This window comes from Mchenga conophoros, linkage group LG22 (assembly GCF_057382185.1).
Source record: "Mchenga conophoros isolate Kocher_MC1m ecotype Shallow Benthic linkage group LG22, M_conophoros_male_GT1.1, whole genome shotgun sequence".
Classification (NCBI taxonomy): domain Eukaryota; kingdom Metazoa; phylum Chordata; class Actinopteri; order Cichliformes; family Cichlidae; genus Mchenga; species Mchenga conophoros.
Window position 1 is genome coordinate 27273922 of NC_140546.1, and position 22327 is coordinate 27296248.

The following is a 22327-nucleotide window of genomic DNA, read 5'->3' on the forward strand; positions in this document are numbered from 1 at the left end:
TTACAAATTATTTGAATGTTTGTAATTCTTTGTATTACACCCCCTGGCATATGTTAATTTTGTTCTGATTGTATAGTATACATGTTCTGTATACTGTTTCTTAATAAAGTTTAATATTTAAAAAAAAAAAAAAAGGATGGGTAGAGAATGATGACGTTTAAATCTACGTGTAATTTCTAGCAAAACAGGATGAGGCTGCGCCTGCACTCTGCCCTTCAAAATAACGGTTCCTAACTTACATAAAAGGTTTAAGAGACAATAGGACGTAAATAAAGACAAAAAGTGTTAAAATAATCTTTACAGTCCGTAAACTTTATTTAAAAAACCTAGCGAAAAATGTTTAGTGCGTTTCTCCCGGGGCACATGCATGCATATATATTATTGTATTTACATGAATATAACAGACGCTTTTCCTGGGAGCATTTTATCCTTGCGGGTAGTGAACTCTGTGGCGGAAGTGCTGCCTGTGAGTGTCGTGGTTAACCTGTCTGTGTGAATCCGGTAACAACAATCGATGGACTTCAGCTGCTCGCCGCTAACTCTGCGCTTTATTTAACAGCAGTGTCGAATCATCGGCGGTTCTGATGTTTAGGCTCCTCTTCTCTGCTTCCCTGCGTTGAGTCCAATATGGCGGGTGTGTTTTTTAAGAGATCGCGGTGAGTAGAGCTAACGGTATTGCTAACGTGTTAGCAACTTGTTAGCATTAGCAGACTGCTCAATACAAAGAAAATCACGTTGTAAGCCGCTTAAAGTGTGTGATATTAGCTCTTTTTTAAGTTATTGATGGGTTATTAATGATCAGCTGAGTGAAATATTGCTGTGTCTGTGTTAATGAATCTGCTCATTACTCATTTATTGATTAGGTTTGTTGCTGTTTTATTGGATGATTAATTTTATCATCCAATCAAATAGTAATTAGGCTGTGTACTCTTATATTAAATACACTGAACTGTGATCATCTGCACTCTGATTATCGATTAGCAAAGTGACATATGTTTGATTTTTCAGCTCTCAATAGCGTGGAGCCTTAAGGCTTTGATCAATGTGAGCATCATGGTAAAAGACTGACTACAGCTTGGACTGATAGCACTCGGCCACGAATCATAATTTTTCAATAACCGGTCAGGAAGCGGACAGCGTGGCGACGGCGTTGTGGTGCTGGGGCAGCAGACTGATGGAGGGTGACTGTCGGATCCCTGTCGCCTGCTGCCGCCCACGCGTCCTTGTACTGCATGCCCTGTTCTGGGGTCTTGTGTCACTCAGGTAAGTTCAGAGGTCAACCAAACCTGCAGGCAGCACTGTGGTAAAGTCATATGACTTTCAAAAATGTTCATGTGTTCAGGGTGTTCGGATCAGCTCTGCTGAATGAGGAGAAATCTATAGGAACAGTTACAGGTATGTCTCAAACTCTTGTCATCTGTTTTTAGAGCTATGTTTTGTTAGCTTGCTTTAAAAAAATGCAGTTATTGTTCTTTCTGTATTAAAGTCAAGTCCATAATTATTCATTCCCCGGGCAAATTCTGACTTAAAGTTACTGTTATTCAACCAGCATGTGTTTTTTTTTCTTTTACCAGAAATGACACAGGCTTCTCCTAAAATATTAAAATATAATAAGACGACATACAAGTGGCATCATTGTAGAAAAAAAATATTTCTCAGCTTTTATTTACAAAAAGTGTTGCGTCTAAAATTATTCATACCCTTCACAACTGTCACAGTCTCTGGGAAAATCCAAAGTTCTATACTATTCCAAATAGTCCAAGCACTTATAAAGCATCATAATTACCCTGATTAATTGGGAATAGATGTTTTAATCAACTCAACAGGTAAAAAACAGCAGCTCTCTGCAGTTGGCTTGTGGATAGTCATTGCTAAGACAAAGGAGCTCAGTAAGGACCAGGGGCTGTGCATTGTGGCTGCTCACAAGGCAGGAAAGGGCTACAAGGCCATATATAAATGTTTTCAAGTTCCAGTGGCTACAGTATAAATTATTATTAAAAAATACAAGATGTTCTGCACTGTGGAAAATCACAGAGGATATGGTCGGAAGCCAAGTGACACCTGTGCTGGCCAGGAGGATAGTGAGAGAGGTGAAAAAGAATCCAAGGCTCATTACCAAGATCATCCTGGTGAATCTGTGCTCTGCTGGTGGTTGTTGATCAATGGTCATGAGAATTTGCATAATTATGATGAAGGAACTGACCTCCCAGCCCATTGGTCATTCAGTGGGCTGGCTTCAGTCATTATGCAAATGTACTGTTTATAAGATTGGGGAAACCTGCAGTCAGCTGAGACTGAAGAAGTCACTTGGATGAGTGACGAAACGTTTCTCCCACTGAAAATGCTACATCCAAATGAACAGAATCAACTTCTAGAGAGACCAAGGATAATGCCACTTCTCCAGAGAGGCATACAAAAGCCTACATGGCTAAATGCTCATCTGGACAAAGAAGAAGACTTCTGGTCTTCTGTGTTAGATGAAACAAAAATTGGATTGTTTGGCCACAATGATGTTTCCTTAATTTGGTTTGTTTATTTGTTTGTTTGTTTTTAAAAAGATCAGAAGCCTTCAACCCTTAGAACCCCATCCCCGCTGTAAAACATGGACCTAATGCTTTAGAGCTCTTTTTCAGGCCATGTACCAGGCAACCTAATCCGGGGCTCTAGACTGCGACCAATTTGGTCACACACAATTTCTCAATCGTGTGACAAAAAAAAAATCCTACATTGCAACAGTGCGACCAGCCGTTTGAGGGAAAAAAGATTCCGCACAAAGACGTAAAGACAGCGTGGACCATATGCATCAGAATCAGTGAGATGTCGGGTGAGAAAGCCGACATCTCACTGATTCTGATGTGCCAGGTCCGCGCTGTGTGTTATGTCTTTTTATGCACTAGACCAGGGGTTGGCAACCTTTCTGATGACGAGTGCCTTCTAAAATTTCCTCAGAAGTCAATGTGCCATATGATTGCATTAGCAATAAATTTTATAACACTCTATATGAACAGTTACACACTAGAATCTGGTAGTAATAATTATGGGCTTGACTGTATACCTCGCTGAGCTAACCAGAAATCCCATTTGTTCTATGTGTATCCCTAAATGGATTCCTCCTGCCTCTTCCTTCTTTGTTAACAGCATAAAGTGTGGCTTTAATTAAAGATTTCTTTTTTTTAAAGAACTGTTGAAGAACTCATTCTGTGGAAACAAAGTCATGTCATGTGACAGGTTCACTAGTTTTAATCCAACAGCAAAAATAATAATAATAATAATAATAATTTCACTTCCAGGTACACACACAAAGTATATGCAGCCAATAACATATTGTTGTTGTCCTGGCAGCAGTTAAGCCTGAGGCCCCCCCCTGCTGGCTGTTGGAGGAGTTTGTGGTGACGGAGGCGTGCGTGCGCTGCAGCGACTTCAATACTGTGAGTCATTTCAGTCCCACATAGGGCAGCGTCAACTCTCAGGTCACCACTGTTCAGAAATCAGCTGATCAAGTCATCGGACAGGCAGATGAAGTTATCTGGCAGATGGTCATGTGTTTTGTTTTGTTTTGTTTTTTTGTGGGTTTTTTTGTTTTTTTCAATTATTTATTTATTTATTTTATTTTATTTTATTTTAAAATACATTTTTATTTATTTATTTTTTAAATAGTTACCTAAAGCCCTTTTTCCATTAGTACTTACCTGATTGGCTGCTCAGTGGCATCATGAGTCAGGAGAGTCTTAGGCTACGTTCACACTGCAGGCAAAAGCGCATCAAATCTGACTTTTTTGACTCTATGCGACCCATATCCGATCATAGTATGACATTGTGAACAGCACAAATCCGATATTTTCAAATCCGATCTGGGTCACTTTCGTATGTGTACTGTATTTGATGTTTTAGAAAGCGACTGCTGTTTGAATGAATGAATGAATGAATGAATCAAGGCTTTATTGGCCACATGCAGGTTGCCCCACAGTGGAATAGACCCCCCCCCGACTTGCACACACAACACAGACATCACATGGGAATACAGGTCGGAGATCGGCAGCGTTACAGAAAAACACTGAAAAAGTACACAACAATGGGGAAAGTAGAAGAGGAAAAAGAGACCTCTACTCATGCTGGGCTCCTAATTCTCCGATAAGCCAGGCCCAAGCCAGCTCCGATCAGCAAGAACCCTGTTATCATGGTTCCGAATAGGTAGATATCTTCAGCGTCCTTGATCGACAGTCCCGCCAGGCACACGACCCTCCATTTCTGCCACCCGTCCATCGTGTATCCGGCACGGAAAGTCCCTCCAGGGCATGAGTCGTTTGGTACCGGGCCGCGAGAGTTGAGGCTCAGGTGTGAAATGTATGGTTTTCAGGGTTTTTATCGATTTTCAGCGTTATGTTGTTATCGTTTTTATCGTTTACTCGGTTTTCCTTGGTCTTTTCACGTGTGCTATGAATAAATTTTCTTTTTTTCGGTACCGGTACTAGTTATATTTTGTTGTATTTATCCGCGACACCTTAAAGGCCGGTCCGTGAAAATATTGTCGGGCATAAACCGGTCCGTGGCGCAAAAAAGGTTGGAGACCGCTGCTCTTAATTGTTGTGACACATGTTCGAAATGCAGAGAGGTGCGCTCGATTTGCCACACGGAGCAGCGCGAGGGTAAAGCACGAGGGAGGGGCTAATAATCGGCTCAGTCATTTTTAATGATCGTTGAAAGCCCAGATCGTAATCGAGATTAAAATTCGATTAATTGAGCAGCCCTATCTGACAGAAATCTGGAACTATCCTTTGAAGCACCGCTCCTCTCTAAAACAGCAACAAGGACAATTATTAGGCCATGTGTAAATAACAAAATTACGTTTCCCAATTTTCCTTCAAGTTATAAAGTTAAGTCTGGAACAAGTCTTTATATTCAGGGCCATCAGTCAAACAATGCTGTTTGGTCTGGGTCTAAACGGAGCGCATTGTGTGTGACGTCTTTTTTTGCGCATGCGGGACGCTTGGAGGGTTCACACTAGAGCGCGTTTGCTGTCACATTTTATTTGTAGTGTGAAGGAGTGTGAGGATTTCATCAAAAAATCGGAATTAAGCATTAAGACCTGCAGTGTGAATGTAGCCTTATTCAAGAAAATCATACCAACCTCTTTTTGAAACCTGGCAATGAGAGAAATGGCTACAAAAAACGCTGTGCTCCCCTGAGTCTGATGAAAAGCCACAAACCAAGTAGCAGGCCTCGATGTCTACCTTTGTTGTAGTGTTCGTGTTACATATTAATTACATCACGGGAAGCGTGGACGCAATGCTATGTAGGGCTGCCACTATTAGTCGACTAGTCACGATTACGTCGACTATCAAAATCGTTTAATAGTCAACGCGTCTTTTGAAGCTTTGTAAGATCACAAAAGCCGCAGAAGTAGTAGGATTTAAGAGTGTAATAACGGATTGAAACAGAAGATGACAGCACTGCATGTACAAGGATGCCAGCTGCCGTTAAACCCCGAAGAAGAAGCTCTGTCCCAGAATTCATAGCGCAGCCCAGCTCAGTTTCCAACAATGGCGGCAGCTAGTTAGTTTTGATATTACTCTTATTATTCTTTCTGGGTCACAAAATACACGTTTAACATATTTTCAGACGAGAATGTAGCTGTGTAAACCTCAAATATCTGCTCAGTTTATCAAGACACCAGATATTTTCAAAAGCGCTCCGACGTTTTCGGAGACGTCTGTTACCCACTAGCTCGATAGCTAGCCGGGGGCAAGGCTCACTAGAGCCGTGAGAACACCGGACTCCCGGCAAATCGTTTTCAAACCCACCGCTGTCTTTCACTACTCAGGTTAAACATGATACAGGGCTCTAGAGTGCGACCAATTTGGTCGCAAATACGACCAAATTTTTCAGTGGTGCGACTAAAAAAATATTTGGTTGCACCTGTGCGACCAACTGTTCGGGTAGCAAAAAAAAAAAAAATCTGCAACCTTCCCTGTGGTCAACAACAGACACATTTTGCCCCTATCGTGGACTAAACCAATCAGAGATAGTAAGGGGCGGGACCTCTCTGATTGGCCGTGGTCCAGTTGAAAGTGCAGGTGGAAGTGGGAGGTGAGTAGCTTGAATAAAGCGATATCAATTCATTAAATCCTGAATGACTTTTAAATATAACTGTGTTTTGCCAGAAACGTCAGATTAAAGCTCACAAAGCCATTTCAACAACAACCAAACAGCAAATGAGAGCAGGTACACGGATTCCACACAAAGACGTAAACACAGAGGACTGACGCATCAGAATCAACTTTGTCTTTCTCGGCTTTCTCACCCGACGGCCCGTAGACGGACACGCTGTCGGAGCTTAGCGATCCTGATGCGTCCGGTCCGCGCTGTGTTTACGTCTTTTTGTGCTGATTCTGAGCTGCAGGTTTTGTCTCTCTCCAACCAAAATTCACCGAGCCAGCAGCAAAAGAAGCAGCAAACTGCGCTTCACATTTGATCGATGTCGTCATGAATTTTGCTGTTTTGCTTCCACGACTATTAAAATCCCACTCCATGCACAGCTAGCTCTCTCTATCTCTCTCTGTACTTCAAGAACAGTTTTCCGTCTCCAATCTCTGTTTTCTGTATTATTCATTCGCTTATTACCCACCAGTCTACCGTTGTTTACAGCGCTGTCGGCTGCTGTCTTTTTCTTTTCTTTTTCTTTTTTTCCCTTAAATGACCTCGGATAAGAAAGCCTATTTTTTCTGTTGTTCAATACTGAAGAAATTTAAACTTTATATGCAGAACATTGTAGAATATTTTTAAGGTTATCTGCTATAAAAAGCCAGACCAGGAAAATCTCCTTCATGTTTTTCTGTGTTTTATTCTCAGTTACTTTCACACAAAGGCATCTGCTGTGATGTTCACAATTCTGATGAAGTCAGTACTGATAAATGATCAGAATTATAATATTTCTGACTGTCTGAGGCTAAGTTGAATCGAATCGGGACTTTGAAAACCGGAATCGAATGGATTATAGAAATCAGTGATGATACCCAGCCCTAGTGAGCCGCCTAGCCATGACAGAAGTGGATGTAGCTGCAATAGGAAAAGAACTATTGCTAACTTTTCTGTTAAGTTAAGGCCTGATCCTTCTGAAATTCATAGCCAGTGCTCGGACACGGTGTCATCAATCTTTGAATGCTGAAAAAGCACAGTGTATCCAGAAAAACACATTATATTATATAAATTATTATAAAATTTGTGTGCGCCTAACTTTTGTGCCGGTACGCCTAACTTTAAAAAGTTAGGCGTACCGGTACGCCCATGACAAAAAGTTAGTCTAGAGCCCTGTGATATATAAGTCACTTAGATAACTTAAAAATGTTATTGTTTGGCTTTTTTTTAGTGTTTTATTTGTTCCTGAGTAAATCAGTTTGGCTGAGATTAAAGTTATAGTTTTTACACAGCTGAATAAACGTCAAGCAGACAGCTGATTATCAGAAGTGTGAGATGCTCGAGAATATACTCCGGTGTCCTGATATATTTTAGATAGCAAGAAGTTTATTAAATTTCACCAAAACAATCTGCAAATTTCATTAACATTTAACAAACTATCATCTTGTCTTTATTTTTAGTTAGCACATACCTTAAACACTTAAAGCTGTAAGCTAATGATAGTTATATAAGAGCAGATGCTGCTGGTGCAATAAGCTGTAGTTTTACGTCCAATGGATGCATGATCTGCATGATTCGACTAATTGCAAAAATAATCGGTGACTAGTCGACTATCAAAATCATCGTTTGTGGCAGCCCTAATGTTGCCACAAACGATGTTGAAAACACATATTGGGTTCTACTCGATTGCAATGGAAAACCAGCCAATCAGAGTTGTGTTTTGGTGACTCCATCCGAATGGGTACTAATGAAAAATGGGCTTTTGGGTGAATCAAAGTAAAAATTAGACACCTCCACATGAGTTTTTTCCATCATATTTAAAATGTAACTTTAAATACATAAGCACAGATCAATCTTCTCTGTTTTCTGAAGCATCATCTAATTGGCCGTGTGTGTGTTTTTCAGAAGTCACAGTTGGCCTGCAGACTGACAGGCTATGTAGAGCGAGTGAACTGCAGCCAGTCCAGCAGAGAGGAGTACAAAAGGTGAGTCTGGGTCCTGATTAACCAGACAGGCGACATGTATCATTCAAAATCATGATGAATGCAAGCAACAGGTGGGAGGACTAAAATCTGAGCAGCTGATCATTCTAAATTAAAGGAAATACTCTAATGGATGACAGCAAGCAAACAATAAAGGTCGCCAACCTTCAACATCAAAAGAGCCATTTTAGCCCCTCCGACCAAATAGTGGGAGGAAAACAAAGCAGTGAGTGCGGATATAATTCAGAGAGGATAAAACATATACTTTTAATACAAGAATAATAAGATGTTTTAATAATAAGAAGAGCTTTTTTACTTTTTAGAGGTGAAAAAAATAACACTGGCATGTGCAGGCATACCTTTAAACAAAACCTAAATTTAACCTCCTAAGACCCGAACTCTTCCACGGCATGTTGTCTTGTGTAGTTAGTGTGTAGTGTAGTCGATAGTTTTGTTTTGTGTGTCAGAACAATGAGACGACTGCTGAATGTCACAGTTGCTGCAAAAAAGCCACCAAAGGCAGACAGCAACATGAGTGATACACCTCTTTTTTATTTTTTTATTTTTTTTAAATTGACATTTTGGAATCACTGTACAATACCATCAACTTCAGCAATTTGTCTGTGTGTGTGTGTATGCATGTATATATATATATATACATACATACATACATACATACATACATACATACATACATACACACACACACATATGGTTTTGTTTTTTTTTGTTTTGTTTTTTTTTATTAAACCTCTTGTTGTCAGACCTGCAGAGTTTTGGTATGTGGTGTTCTCCTCTGTCTTAATTTGGACCGAAAATATTTTTTGGATTGGTACAACTAATTTATGTGCCTTCTTATTTGATGCAGAACACCTAATTGTTCTGTTAATAGTTTTAAATGGTTATATAAAAACTGCCTGAGGCCTTGGCTGCATTTTTAGGTAAATAGCTGCATATAACTTTGTTTTTTCCAAAACCTGTGCATAATTTAAAAAAAATTACAATTTCTATTGTTACGACTATTTGCATTTCCAAGTTATGAAAATGATTCATTGAACATTCTTCTTTGGTTTTTACAGTGAAAAATATAACTTTTTTTTTCCTACTCTGATGTGATCTTTTTTGTCTTAATTTAGATCAATCGTGCTAATACAGTATGTCAAAATGAAATAACTGTAAATTCAGACATTTGAAATTGTGCTGAAAAGAATGATTCCAAACAAGACAAATCAAAAATAGTCAAAAATGGCCAATTATACCCTAGACCCCAGAGAGTTAATTGCTATAGTCATTTATGGACTAGGCTACACATGGTTCATGAATAACTTTCACATCACATCAGAATATTTTGAACCCTTTATGGACTCATCAGCTAATAGATGAGCATGCACCTCAGCCATAGATTAATCGTCACTACAGGAACTGACGTTATTCCAATGAAGGTACTAATTTTTCTTCCTCCTCCTATTCAGCTGCCGCTCTGTTCTCATGGAAGAACATCTGTTCTGGAAGTTTGAGGCGGCCATGTTGGCTCTGACAACCCTCTTCGCCGTCCTCGTTGTCATCCGCCAGCGACGACTTGACCGCCTTGCCTCTGAGAAGGTCCGTCGCCAGATTGAGTCCATCTAGGATACCTGGACAAGAACTATGACTGTAGTGGTGTCTTAACAGTAGAGGGCAAATGGACCTGCAGAGACTGTTTTCACACTTAACTCTAAATTTGAAACAAATATAGGAAACAGAAAGTCTTGGCACAGAAACAAGGATGGCTGACATGCCCTGCCCTAAGAAATATGATAAACAGGAACCAGTCAAGTCAAGGGGTGGAGTCATGTCCGCGACATCATTAGAATTAATGAGATTGGAGAAGATGGATTGCGGCTATTGTTTCTGCTTCCTGTTTTCAATGCCATGGTAACCAGCAGCTCTCACTTTCTTCTTTTTTTTTTTCTTCCTTTTTTCTGGTTGTTTGGTTCTTTGCTAAAACGTTTGGATCAATAAAGTTAGGGGATGAGAATTGATAAGAATTTTGCAATTCTGATTCCATTATTAATATCACTTATAAATTCGTTTCCTTATCGATTCCTTTATCCATTCTCTTTGGCTCCACTTTGTGAGTCACCACCATCTCTAAGCAGCATATCAAAGACACTGCAGTCACCCAAAATTATTACATGCTCAGATGTCAAATGTGTGTGCATGTTGCAGGTGTTTCCTCTCATTGTTTTGATCAGTGTTAGGGTCAATACTCAGTCATTCTTGCTCATATTACACAGAACCCTTTTATTTTAAAAGTAATGCAGTACGTTACTTAATTACACCCAGGAGAAAGACATTTGTTATACTACTCGTTACGTTACTGTCATGTTAGTCTGTAAAATAATCTGCAACACACTGTATCATAATTAGCAATACAAACCTGAGGCTACAGCCCGACACACTAACACAAATCCCTATCCTAATGTGGACAGCACAAAGCAAAGATGAAAACCTTAAAGGTTTTCACAAAGAGACCTTAAAGTGATTCTACTTTAGAAACATGAACCAGTAAAAACGGAGGCTGCAAGTTGTGTGGGCTGGGGTCAGCATTTACTCAGCTTTAACATCACTCGGGGTTCTTGTTAGCTTAGTGTTAGCATGCTGCCGGAGTTTTGTTAACAGTATAATGCAGTTGTTTCTGTCCTGAAGTGGTCTCCACTTTACCATCACGCTCTCATCCTTTGAGAACTGGTTCTCGATTCACATCCCTAAATAAAGTTATTCAGTACTTAATTTAATGCAGCAGAGTTCTGGTCCTTTCTTTGAAGCTTCACATCCTGTGTAGCTGGATGGGCAGGGCCTTTGACACGAATGTGGAGTTGATAGTTGATCAATAGATATTTAAAGTGGAAATATGAAATTTGCTAATCTAAATAAAACATTTTCCGTTTTTGTTCTGTTTTTGTCTATATTTGTTTGGGAGTTTGTAAAGAGGAGTGGCTTTGTGTTCAGTAACAGAAGTAGACACATGTTAATGTGAGAAAGGTCATAGCCTCCTCATCCTCAATACACATACAGCTGACAGTTTGTTTTTTAAACATTTTCAGATTTCTTTTTCTCCAAATAATAATAGGAAAAACTATCCATCCATCCACTTCCACTTATTTAATTAATGGTCACAAGAGGCTGAAACCTTTCCCAGCCATAGGGCAGTGTATCCCTGGACAGATCACCATTCTGTGCCATGGCTAACAACAAGACCCATTCACACCTATGGGCAATTTAGAATTACCAGTTCACCCTCTAACTGGATATCTTTGGACTATTTAAGGATGCTAGAGCCGGCTGTGATCTTTTCTGGTTTTTTATTATTATTGTCCGCAATCACGGGTTTATGCATCCAGTGGGACCTTGCTGTGGCTAGAATTCTTCTCTTTGCTGTCGTAGGGATTTGGCTCAGCAATCTACATCTGCATCAAGTATCCTTCACAAATATAATTAAAACAATCCCAAAAGTTCATTCTGCTCATCTTGAGGTAGCGTTTTAAGTGGGAGAAACGTTTTGTCACTCGTCCAAGTGACTTCAGTCTTAGCTGACTGCTGGTTTCCCCAGCCTTATAAATATCACATTGAAATATCACATAATGAGCAAAACTAGCACCACTGATTAACAATGGGCCATGGGGTCAGTTTAATGATCATTAATATGCAAATTTTCTTGATTATAAATAAATGGCTGCAAGTACCATACACAGAGAGTTGGGAAATGGTTGCAATCAAAGCATTGTAAAATAGTGAAAGATGTACCCTTAGGCCTTCCCTCCTGGAGCATTCTTTAGGCGCCTTCCCATCTTTGACAAATGTCCAGCTAGGATAACCACATTTACTCAGGGCTTCTTGATATGAAGTTCTTCTGCTTTCCTAGCTTTCTCTGTGGGGATGGTGTTCTCTGTGTTGTAGCGTCCTGATGACACTCAATTGGCCCACGTTTAACCAGTGGTGCTAGTTTTGGTCGTTATGCAAATTTAATCTTTATGAGTTTGGCATAGAAATAAAGAATTCTGTCTTTAAAGAATGAATTGTAGAATACATTCTGCATTTGTAATTCATTTTTGAATTCCAATTTAATAAACAGATTTTCAAAATTCTTTTTAAATTACCAATTCCACTCATTTCAAAATCCATTTGCCTTTCCTGTTGGCTTAGGGATTAACCTTTGGATTAGCAACTTCAACTTCCGTTGCCTACTGGTGGTGTTCAGAGGGCCCGGTGGCGCCAGTGTCTGGCAGCCTCGCCTCTGTCAGTGCGCCCCAGGGTGGCTGTGGCTACAATGTAGCTTGCCATCACCAGTGTGTGAATGTGTGGATGACTGAATGTACTGTAAAGCGCTTTGGGGTCCTTAGGGACTAAGTAAAGCACTATACAAATACAGGCCATTTACCATTTTCATCTCTCCAGACATTACACACAGACCCTTTTTGCCCACCAGGTGTCAGTTCTCTATGCTTCTTTTCCCTCTTAGGCCCTCTGTCCCCCTTTAACCATATATGAGATGACTGCTGTGTTTGGGCAATTGTCATAACATAAAAATAACAGACTATTACTAAGGCTAATTCTTAGATCACCTATTCTGGTTGTTTCCTGCTTTAACCTTTGTGCTCAGACTAGAACCTCTGTCTGAGGGGCTTTTGACATTCTTTACAGTTAAACAACTAATCTTCCAGGATGGGCGATTCTCTGCGCTCTTCTCCTCTTCCTTCTTCAAACCTCAGGGGTTAGAATATAGTGATGTGTTGGTCGCGAATCAAACAGCTCTTAGAGCCGACTCTTTGAAGTGAACCACACGAGCCGGCTCCTTATTGGGAGCCGTGGGGGGTTTTTTTTTTTTGGTTTTTTTCCCCCCTTTCTCTCACCCTCTCTCTCTCACTTTTTTTCCGCTTCACTCCGCACGTGAGCCTTGTGCTTGCGCTGGGCAGAAGGGGGAGGGGCGGTAGTTACAATCGCAATAGCACAGGAACAGAGTGGGAGGGAGAGAGAAAGAGTGCCAGGGACAACAACGTCACATTATAAAGGTATAGTAATCATCCACAACTATTTTCAGTTGAAGATGATAAAGGATTCAGAAAGTTTATTCATGCAGGCCCATATGACAGAGAATATGCATCTTTTTGTTTTCATATTATAATTTATATTTAACTGTGTTGTGGTTTGCAGTGTTTTGTGTTGTTTCACTTTAAATTTGTAAAAGGAAAAAGCTGAAAATTTAAATAGTTAAAAGTTGAAATGTGAATAGTTGGTTTTTGTATTATATGATTTATTTATTACATTTTATGTGGAGTGAATAAATAAAAGCATATTTACAGTGGCCCCTACAGACAAAGCACATACAAACTTCAAATCACGTACAAACTCTGAAGCACGTACAAACTCCAAAACGCGTAAAAACTCCAAAAACACGCAAAAAATCCAAAACACGTAAAAACACGTACAAACTCCGAAGCACGTACAAACTCCAAAACACTTAAAAACTCAGAAGCACATAAAAACTCAAAACACGTACAAAACACAACAGAAGTGCTCCAGGATGCTGGGCGCAGTGTTGAGCTTTTGTTACCTAGTGGCTACACAAGCCAGCAAGTACCAACGACCGGATTTGGTGTGTGGTAATAACAGGTAAATGAACCTTTTTTTTATTTTTTATTATTTGACTATATATGAATGCTTGTGTATAAATACACAAACAATACACACATGCTTTCAATTGTGTACTTTAAGTGATCTAGGTAGCTCTGTTTTGGAAGCTCAGTTCATGCTAGAAATGTGTTTTGGAGTTTGTACGCGTTTTGTCTCTAGGGGCCACTGTATATATTTATATATAAACATATATAAATAAAACCACTTTCTTTTTTTTACAATAGTAATTCCTTTTGTGCATAATTTTATATTATTGTTAATAATAAATTAATTAAAGCAACAAAACAACCTGAAGAGCCGGTTCGGAGCCTAAAGAGCCGGGAAACAGGAAAGGGAAATGGATTTTGAAATGCAGTTGATTAAAGTGCAATTCGAAAATGTTTTTGAAATGAAGACTTAAAAAGCATTTTAAAAATCAGTTTATTAAATTGGAATTCAAAAATGAATTTACAAATGCAGATTTTGTTCTACAATTCATTATTTAAACACAGAATCATTTATTTCGATGCGCGTGGCTCTTGTGGTCCTCCATACCACACAAAACACAGCTCTAACAAAACTACTAAAGATGGATCACGTTTCACCACAAACTACGGGAACTCTACTTTCAAGACATTTGATCTTTGAAGTCTAAAACAACTTAAAAGATCAAATATCTTCTCTTTCACTAAAAGCCATATTCTGGCCACCTACGGAGGTTTGGCTTTATTCTCTCTCTCATTTGATGCCACAATGGTTTCCATCACTCAGTGGTACTTTTAGAAAGAGATGCTGGGTACACAAGCACTACCAGTCCAGTGCTTAGAGGGCGAGGCATCAGAATTTGGTTTCTGGATGGTCTACGGTTTGCAGAACGACAGACACGCTGATGGTCTTGCATGTGATGCTTCCGAGTAAACGTTTTGTGACAGAAGCCACAGCTGAAACTTTTCTCACCAGTGTGGATCTTCATGTGAGTCTTCAAGTTTGTTTTACGACTGAATGTTTTATTGCACTCTGGGCAGCTGTAGGGTTTCTCTCCTGTGTGAATGCTCAGGTGCTGTTTCAAACTGCCACTGTGTGTGAAGGTTTTACTACAAAACGGGCAACTGAATGGTTTCTCGCCCGTGTGAGTCCTCAAGTGGTTCATTAGAGTAGACTTGTCTTTAAAACCTCGGCCACACTCAGAACAGCTAAACGGTTTCTTCTCTGTGTGAATCCCCACGTGTCTGTGCAGATTTCCACTGTCAACAAATCTTTTCCCACACTGAGAGCAGATGAAGGGTTTCTCTCCAGTGTGGGTTCTCAGGTGCCTGTTAAGATTTCTGCGATGACCAAATTTTCTCCCACACACAAAGCAGTTGAATGGTTTCTCATCATTGTCACATTGCATCTGAGGCAGTGCAGGTTCACAGGGCTGCTCATAGTCGGCATCACTGACATCTGTGTCTGACGTCTTCTCATCAGGCTGCAGATATGGATCAGGATCTGGCCATCCGACAGAATCTTTAATGTCTTCAGTCTGGCTGTGATGAGGCTGTAAAGATCCAGGTTTTTCTTCATCCTCTTCACTCTTAACAGGGAGAGCACTAAAGGTGAACTGGGTGATATTGACTTCCTCCTGCTCCTCTTTAATGCTTGGGTCCTCCTGGTCCAGACTGGAGCTCCACTCTTGCCTCTCTTCTTCACCAACAATCACTTTTCGGATGCCTGGAGGTAAACCTGAAACACAGATATTGATATTGAGCTTGCGTTATCTTTAAACTACAAGTATTTTTATACATTGACAGTTTATTGGAGTTTGACTCTTTAGTTAGAAATAAAGAGATGATTGCTTTACATATTAACAGCATATGAAATTGACTTGTAAAGGTTTCACATCATGAGATTTCATAAGCATACATTACACAAGGCTAATATGTCAAAGGAGTTAAAGAAGAACAACAATCATCTGGTTTGGTCAAGAGAAGCAGACGGTTACACAAAACTGTACCAACAGGATAACATCCACACCAGGTGAGCAGCAGAAGACCAACACATAGCCTAAGCTAAAACTAGAGTTTACTGTCAAACACAGCAATAACGCTGATCATGTTGCAGCTACACCACAAACTGAAAAAAAGATTGTCATTAAATTGAAATTGTATTTTATATTTTGAAAATGAATTAATTTTCTTTGAAACTGTATTTTATCCTTTAAAAAGTAGCTCTCGAATAATTTCAGTTTCACTTCTCACTATTATGTTTAGGGATGGCACCGGTTCTGACATAAACGGTAGTAACCAGACCGAAAAGCAGCGCACATTTCGGTGCTTTATTTCGGTGCTTTTTTTTCCTGAGCTGTGATACACTTTAGATTCTAGCCAATCATTTTACGTTTCCGAGGATAGTAGGCGGGGCCAGGTACGTACGTTCTGTTAGAGCAGAGCTACAGATTAAAAATGTCCAAGGCGAAGCGGTCAGAAGTCTGGCTGTACTTCACAGCAAAAGATGCAAACTCAGCAGCCTGCAACAAGTGCTTTAAGCTGATACTGTGATACTGTCAAAGGAGGTAATACCTCAAATCCGATGAAACACCTGGCGACGCATAGCGTTTTTTTTTAAAAGCCCAGAAATGCGCTGTATTTGATAGCTTGCTGCGAGACCTCACACCGAGCACATCTACTGCGGGTGGGTTGCCTGTTATGCAACATCCCCCAAAAACACGAAGAGGAGAGTCCTGGCCCCTAGCCCTGCCAGTGTAGCAGAAATGATGATGGATGATGGTGGCAGCAGCCGTTCTTCTCTGCGTGAGTAGCTAATTTACGTTGAGTAGGCTAACCACGTTATTACATTAATGCATGTAAGGTGAACTAGCAAACATCATCATAGCTACATGCGGCTGTCCTCTTGTTTGATGGCAGATACTCCCTTCACCCTGGCTAAAAAGGCTAAAATGACCAAAGAAAAAGTGGAAAACAGTTAAACATGAGAGGTTTAGGACAAAGTTTGTGTTTTTTCCATTGATTAAGCACTACTTCCAGCCAAGAGTGATACCATATATGCCCCATAGCTGCAGAAAAGGCTAACATTGTTATATTTTTACAAAAAACAGCTGAACATGAGAGGTTTTTGGACCAATTTTGTGTTCTCCATTCTTTAAGCACCGGTTTGAGCACCGGCACCGTTTCAAAAGTACCGATTTGGCACCGGTATCGGATAAAACCTAAACGATACCCATCCCTAATTATGTTTCAGTTCTACAATTCAATTTCAGTTCCAAAATTCAGTTTTTTGGGACTTAATCTGGTTCCGGTTAATAGAACTCCATTTTACCAGCTTGTTACTGACGGGAATCTACAGCATCTTGAGCTGGATTAAGACCTCAGAAGTCATGTTGATTGACCTGCAGATAAACTCTCAGGTTGATAATAAATGTATAAGAACATGTTAACAAATGATAGCCGTACAGCAACTTTTATGCTTATTGTAGCTGTTAGCTAAAAACGCTAATTTAGCGTAGTTTGCCCTGGGTTCAGCTTTGACAAACAAATATGATTCCAAAGTTGTCATCTTGTACCTTCTAAGAGTCCTGTATGCTTGAGGAAACCGCTACAGTAGGGAAACATGCAAAAGAATGTCCAAACCATTGTATTTTAGGTTTATTCATGTATTACACAGCATCCCAACTCTCTAGCTAACCTAATAACTACACTAATCCGGATAAATTTGAAAACGTTTCAATTGTTTTAATCCATATTGAAAATGCTACATTCCTGTACTGCGCATGCGTGAAATGTAAGACAATTTGACCTGCATCATTTCCGTCTGCTGTTTATTTACTTTCCGGTAAGATGTCGAGGACAAATACTTTATCCAGAGCTTTCTGGAGCATGTACAAATTGATATTAATCTAATAGGGCTGTCCAAATTGAGAGCAAACAAAACAACTGCTGTAAAATGCCGTCCGTCATCTTAGTTGAATTGGTCACATGACTGCATCATATGACAAAAATATATCATCATATTCGAAAGACTCCGTTTTTGCAGTCCACACTGTGACGCGAAAACAGCATTTTCAAATTTATCCACTTTGGAGAGCATTTTCAAAAACCTCAGCTTTCCTTGACCAAAAACGCCATCTCATTGTTGACGGAAAGCCAAAACAGAGAGAAAAAGATGCATTTTCAAACGAAAACCTATTAGTGCGGAAATGGCTTGAGGCAGTTCAACAACTCCTTGGCGGCAGAGCCTCTGGGGTGGATGAGGTCCGCCCTGAGGGGGTGGTACCTGTGGATTGGCAGACCGGGGTGGTGGTGGTGCCTGTCCACATTCTCATGCTTTTCAGCCTCTTTATTCTTATGCTTGCTGTTTCACAAACAAACGGCTGCAGCTTTGCAGCTTGCAGCCACACACACACACACACACACACACACACACACACACGGCCCAATACAGACTTTAAGCTGGTGAGACATGATTGCAGCTGCCATGCAGGTGCATCTGGCTTCCCTGCAGCAGCACCGCAGATCACTCCCCACCACATATTCCATTGCCCAACTGAGCCCCCCCCATTTGAGTTTACTCCAAAGATTTTTGTACTTTTGTTGTGCTTTTCTTTCTATTCTGACTTCTCTGTTATGGAAAAATATTGTTTGGCTTTTTTTTTGGATTACCCTGCAAATAGGACAAACAAATTTTATTTGATTAATTTACTAATCTTACTGGCTAAATTTCGTATACATAAATCCACTTTTTCTAATGCAAAACTGTTTTTTCAATGATTTATAAATGAAACCAGACAATATTTTAAAAATGTACAGCATTCTCATAATATAAAAGCAATTAAAACTATAAACTTATGCTCCTCGTGGAGCTCATCGTGGACTACAGGAGGAATGCTGACCCACATCCACCCATCTACATTAAGGGGACGGCTGGGGAGCGTGTGAACAGCTTCAAGTTCCTGGGAGTCCACATCTCCGAGGATCTTATCTGGATGACCAACTGCTCCAAGCTGGTCAAGAAGGCTCACCAGTGCCTCTTCTTCTTGAGGACTCTGAGGAAGAACCACCTGTCCTCAGACATCCTGGTGAACTTCTATCGCTGCACCATCGAGAGCATCCTGACCAACTGTATAACAGTCTGGTACGGGAACTGCTCTGCCTCGGACCGGAAGGCGTTGCAGAGGGTTGTGAAAACTGCCCAGCGCATCGCCGGAGCACCACTTCCTGCCATAAAGGACATCTACAGGAAGCGGTGTCTGAAAAGGGCTGGGAAAATCATCAAAGACCCCAGTCACCCATCACATGGACTCTTCACCCTCCTGCCCTCTGGGAGGCGCTACAGGAGCCTCCGGACTAAGACCACCAGGTACCGGAACAGCTTCTTCTCCACAGCTGTCAGACTCATGAACTCTGCCTCCTGACATCTGACCCACATTAACACATGGACTGGACATACACACACACACACACACACACACACACACACACACACACACACACACACACACACACACACACCCACCCACCCACACACACACACACACACACACACCAACTGTACCCTCAAACACACAATAATAACATGGACTGAACCACCACTCACAACCACTAGCACTATATATAGCCTCTTAACTGCACTACTGTATAGTTCTGTGTAAATAATCATACGATCATTTTTAATTCTATAACTGTTTACAATTTGCGTAGTTCCCATTTCTGTATAGCTGTATATCTCAGATTTCTGTAAAGTTCTTTATTTCATATTCTGTATAGTTTTTTTTTCATATTTATATCCTGTTCATAGCCTGTACATAGCTTGTACTCACTACAGCCTGTACATACTTGTAGCATATTCACAACATACTTCATACTGTGTACATATAACATACCGTAATAGACCCATTTCTGTAATATACTTACATATCTCTATTATTGCTAATATATATTGTAATATATCTATATCATGGCTAAAGCACTTCTGAATGGCTGCAAACTGCATTTCGTTGCCCTGTACCTGTGCATGTGCAATGACAATAAAGTTTAATTCTATTCTATTCCTTGTTTGGTATCTTCTTAGACTTGTTATAATTGTTATTACACGAAACACTCTGTAACACTGTCTTCTGCTCGTTTAATTCTGAAATGTTTGAACTGCTAATTAAGACAGAGAACCCCCACCACACAAAAGTACGCATATTGAGAAACGGCTCCGGATTAACAAGAATGCGAGTATGTACTTGTGTACTTGAGAAACGCCCAGTGAAATGCAGAAAGCACAGAAACTGATAACTGCTGGCACCAGGACCGATGCTGTCAGAACAGCGTCAGGAACTGTTTCAGTTAAGATCTAACTTAATACAGTCCTCCGCTCTCCTCCTAGTACGCTATGTACGCAAGTAGGAGCCAAGAGGAAGTGACGTAAAATAAGAGAAAGGAAAAGCTGAAATTAGCACGATGCTAACGTTAGCTTAGCAGCTCCGTTTCTAGCAACAGGAATTAAACTAACCTCCTCTTCTCGCCTCCATTTCCGCTTTTAATTCCACATCCGGCGGTTAACTATGTCAGCCCCCCTCTATTCTGTCCACAGAACCGAACTCTGGAGGACTTTCTGGCTCTGCGGTTCAATCTGCTAACGGAGGGTGGGTCAAGTCCTCTGAAGTGTCAGTTACTACTTCCGGGACACTTTTAAAAATAAAGCTACAATGACGCGAAATAAAAGTATGTTTCCGGCGTGATTACAACAACTGGTACATCATACTGCAAAAATTGGTCAAATGCAGTATCACTGATACCAAGTACAATGCTAATACTTTTTACTTATGAAAGTAAAGGGTTATTATATCCAGATATTTTCATACTCACATGTTTGATGTTTTTTTTTCTTGGTTGCATAAAATATCTTTTGTTCCTTGCTTGCTTTTGTTCGGTTTATTTTATATTTCCATTCTATTCCTCTACTTTGGTTTCTGTGTTTCTTTAACTCCTCTGTTTCCTCACAGACTGTCATGTCTCTCTCTATATTTTGTCTTCTGTCTATGTCAACTTTGTGTATCTTAGTCCTGGTTTCTATGTTTGTTACCTTGTATGTTATATTAAGTTTTGCGTTCCCTTACTTGTTACTCTTGATTTGTCCGTGCTGTCTCCACCCCTAATTAGCCTCTTGTGTATAGAGATTGAAAATGTGACGTCATTTCCGGGGTAAAACCGCAAAGGATTGTAGGTACGAGTGGCAAGCGGTACTAGCGCACGCAGGCTTTCACATGAAAACAGTCACACAGCGATAAAAAGAAACACAAAGAATGGCAAGAAGCTGTAGTATTATTAACTGCAATAGCCAGTCGCATGACAGCCATGGGAAGCCAACGGGTAAAGAGATCAGTCTTTATCGAATTCCGTCGTGGAAGAGAAATTGTTCAAGCCATGTTTCCGAAGTAACAAAGAGCCGACGGATGGCCTGGATTGCAGCCATTCAAAGACCAAATATAACGTTCCAGAGCACTCCAGCTCACATGTTAGTCTGCTCCAAGCATTTCCACAAAGGTAAGTCTTCTGTTATAGTTATTACGTAATTAATCATAACATCATTGTTGATGTAGGTCACAAATAAGTCTTATATTGATTTGAATTAAATTTGTTGCGCTATGCTGCTTTGTTCACTGTGGCTTTGCGGGCTAATATTTGTTGTGTTTTGTAGGAAAACCAGAATACAAAATGCTGGAATGCGATCCAGACTGGACACCCTCTATCATCCTGGGTCATACAGAGTTTAAAGCTGCTACCACAGCGAGATTTGATCAGTTAAGAGAGAGAGAGCAATATCAAAACAGCCACGAAAAGTCTCTCCCTGGCACTGTGTCACTGCTCAGTGCCAAGCGAGGATCTGTTATGACTCGGCCTCTCCAGCCAGCAGCTCCGACTTCCTTCTGGAGCGTCATCCGCATATCGTGGGTTTCTGTCACGGCGATAGCCAGCTGCCGTGCTCGAGTGGTAGACTGGGTTCTCCTGGCATATTGCCTGCGTTCGCCAGCTTACACGCCAGTCTGACCTCGCTGCGGCGAGTGACAATTCTCCAGCCTAGTGTAGCCTATTCTGTCTGGCGTGTTGCCCGCAGTGCGCCGTTACATACCTGTTACAATACCTGATGGGCTGGGCTTTTGTCAAAATGTGTGTAACTGTTAATATAGGCCGTTATTAAATTGATTGCTAATGCAACCATATGGTACATTGACCTCTGAGGAAATTTTAGATGGCACTCATCAGAAAGGTTGCCGACCCCTGATTTAGAGCAGGCAATAACACAGTTGTCAAGGGGCCTGGGAACCAGTACATGGGAGTGGACCCAAATGCAGACACAATCGAGACAGCAATTTTAACAAAGCTTTACTGAGTACACAGGGATTCAAAATCATGGAATGTGGGAACATAGCGAAAGTCTCTGCTGGAAAAGCACTGAAACAGAGGGAGAGAGAGAGATTGGATACAAAGCGAGGAAAGAGCTGTACTGGGCAAACCCCAAAAAGTTAATTCTGTTCATCTGGACATAGCGTTTTAAGTGGGAGAAACGTTTAGTCA

The 22327-nt window shown here is 40.5% G+C and overlaps 2 protein-coding genes across 3 annotated transcripts; one reads left to right on the forward strand and one right to left on the reverse strand.

Moving 5' to 3' along the window:
• Positions 1-422: 422 nt before the first annotated feature.
• On the forward strand, positions 423-11046 carry jtb (jumping translocation breakpoint). 2 transcript variants are annotated; one of them, XM_085261660.1, is made up of 6 exons: positions 423-656; positions 1009-1263; positions 1343-1395; positions 3346-3428; positions 8041-8120; positions 9590-11046. In XM_085261660.1, exons 2-6 carry the CDS (start codon positions 1175-1177, stop codon positions 9744-9746), a joined length of 462 nt encoding a protein of 153 aa, XP_085117786.1. In that variant the 5' UTR covers positions 423-656; positions 1009-1174; the 3' UTR covers positions 9747-11046. The 2 variants fall into 2 exon arrangements, with proteins under 2 accessions (XP_085117786.1, XP_085117784.1); XM_085261658.1 differs by having other exon boundaries at positions 426-656; positions 3343-3428.
• On the reverse strand, positions 10050-20426 carry LOC146549621 (uncharacterized). Its single transcript, XM_085261657.1, has 2 exons — positions 20262-20426; positions 10050-15491 (listed from the first exon to the last, which is right to left on the reverse strand). Exons 1-2 carry the CDS (start codon positions 20278-20280, stop codon positions 14533-14535), a joined length of 978 nt encoding a protein of 325 aa, XP_085117783.1. The 5' UTR covers positions 20281-20426; the 3' UTR covers positions 10050-14532.
• Between the last annotated feature and the right edge of the window lie 1901 nt (positions 20427-22327).

Excerpts from the sequence above, each read along its gene's own strand:
- jtb (XM_085261658.1), top strand. The coding sequence starts at position 1,175 with ATGGAGGGTGACTGTCGGATCCCTGTCGCCTGCTGCCGCCCACGCGTC. Across the intron at positions 1,264-1,342 it reads TGGGGTCTTGTGTCACTCAG|GGTGTTCGGATCAGCTCTGC; the intron begins GTAAGTTCAGAG and ends TCATGTGTTCAG. Across the intron at positions 8,121-9,589 it reads AGCAGAGAGGAGTACAAAAG|CTGCCGCTCTGTTCTCATGG; the intron begins GTGAGTCTGGGT and ends CCTCCTATTCAG.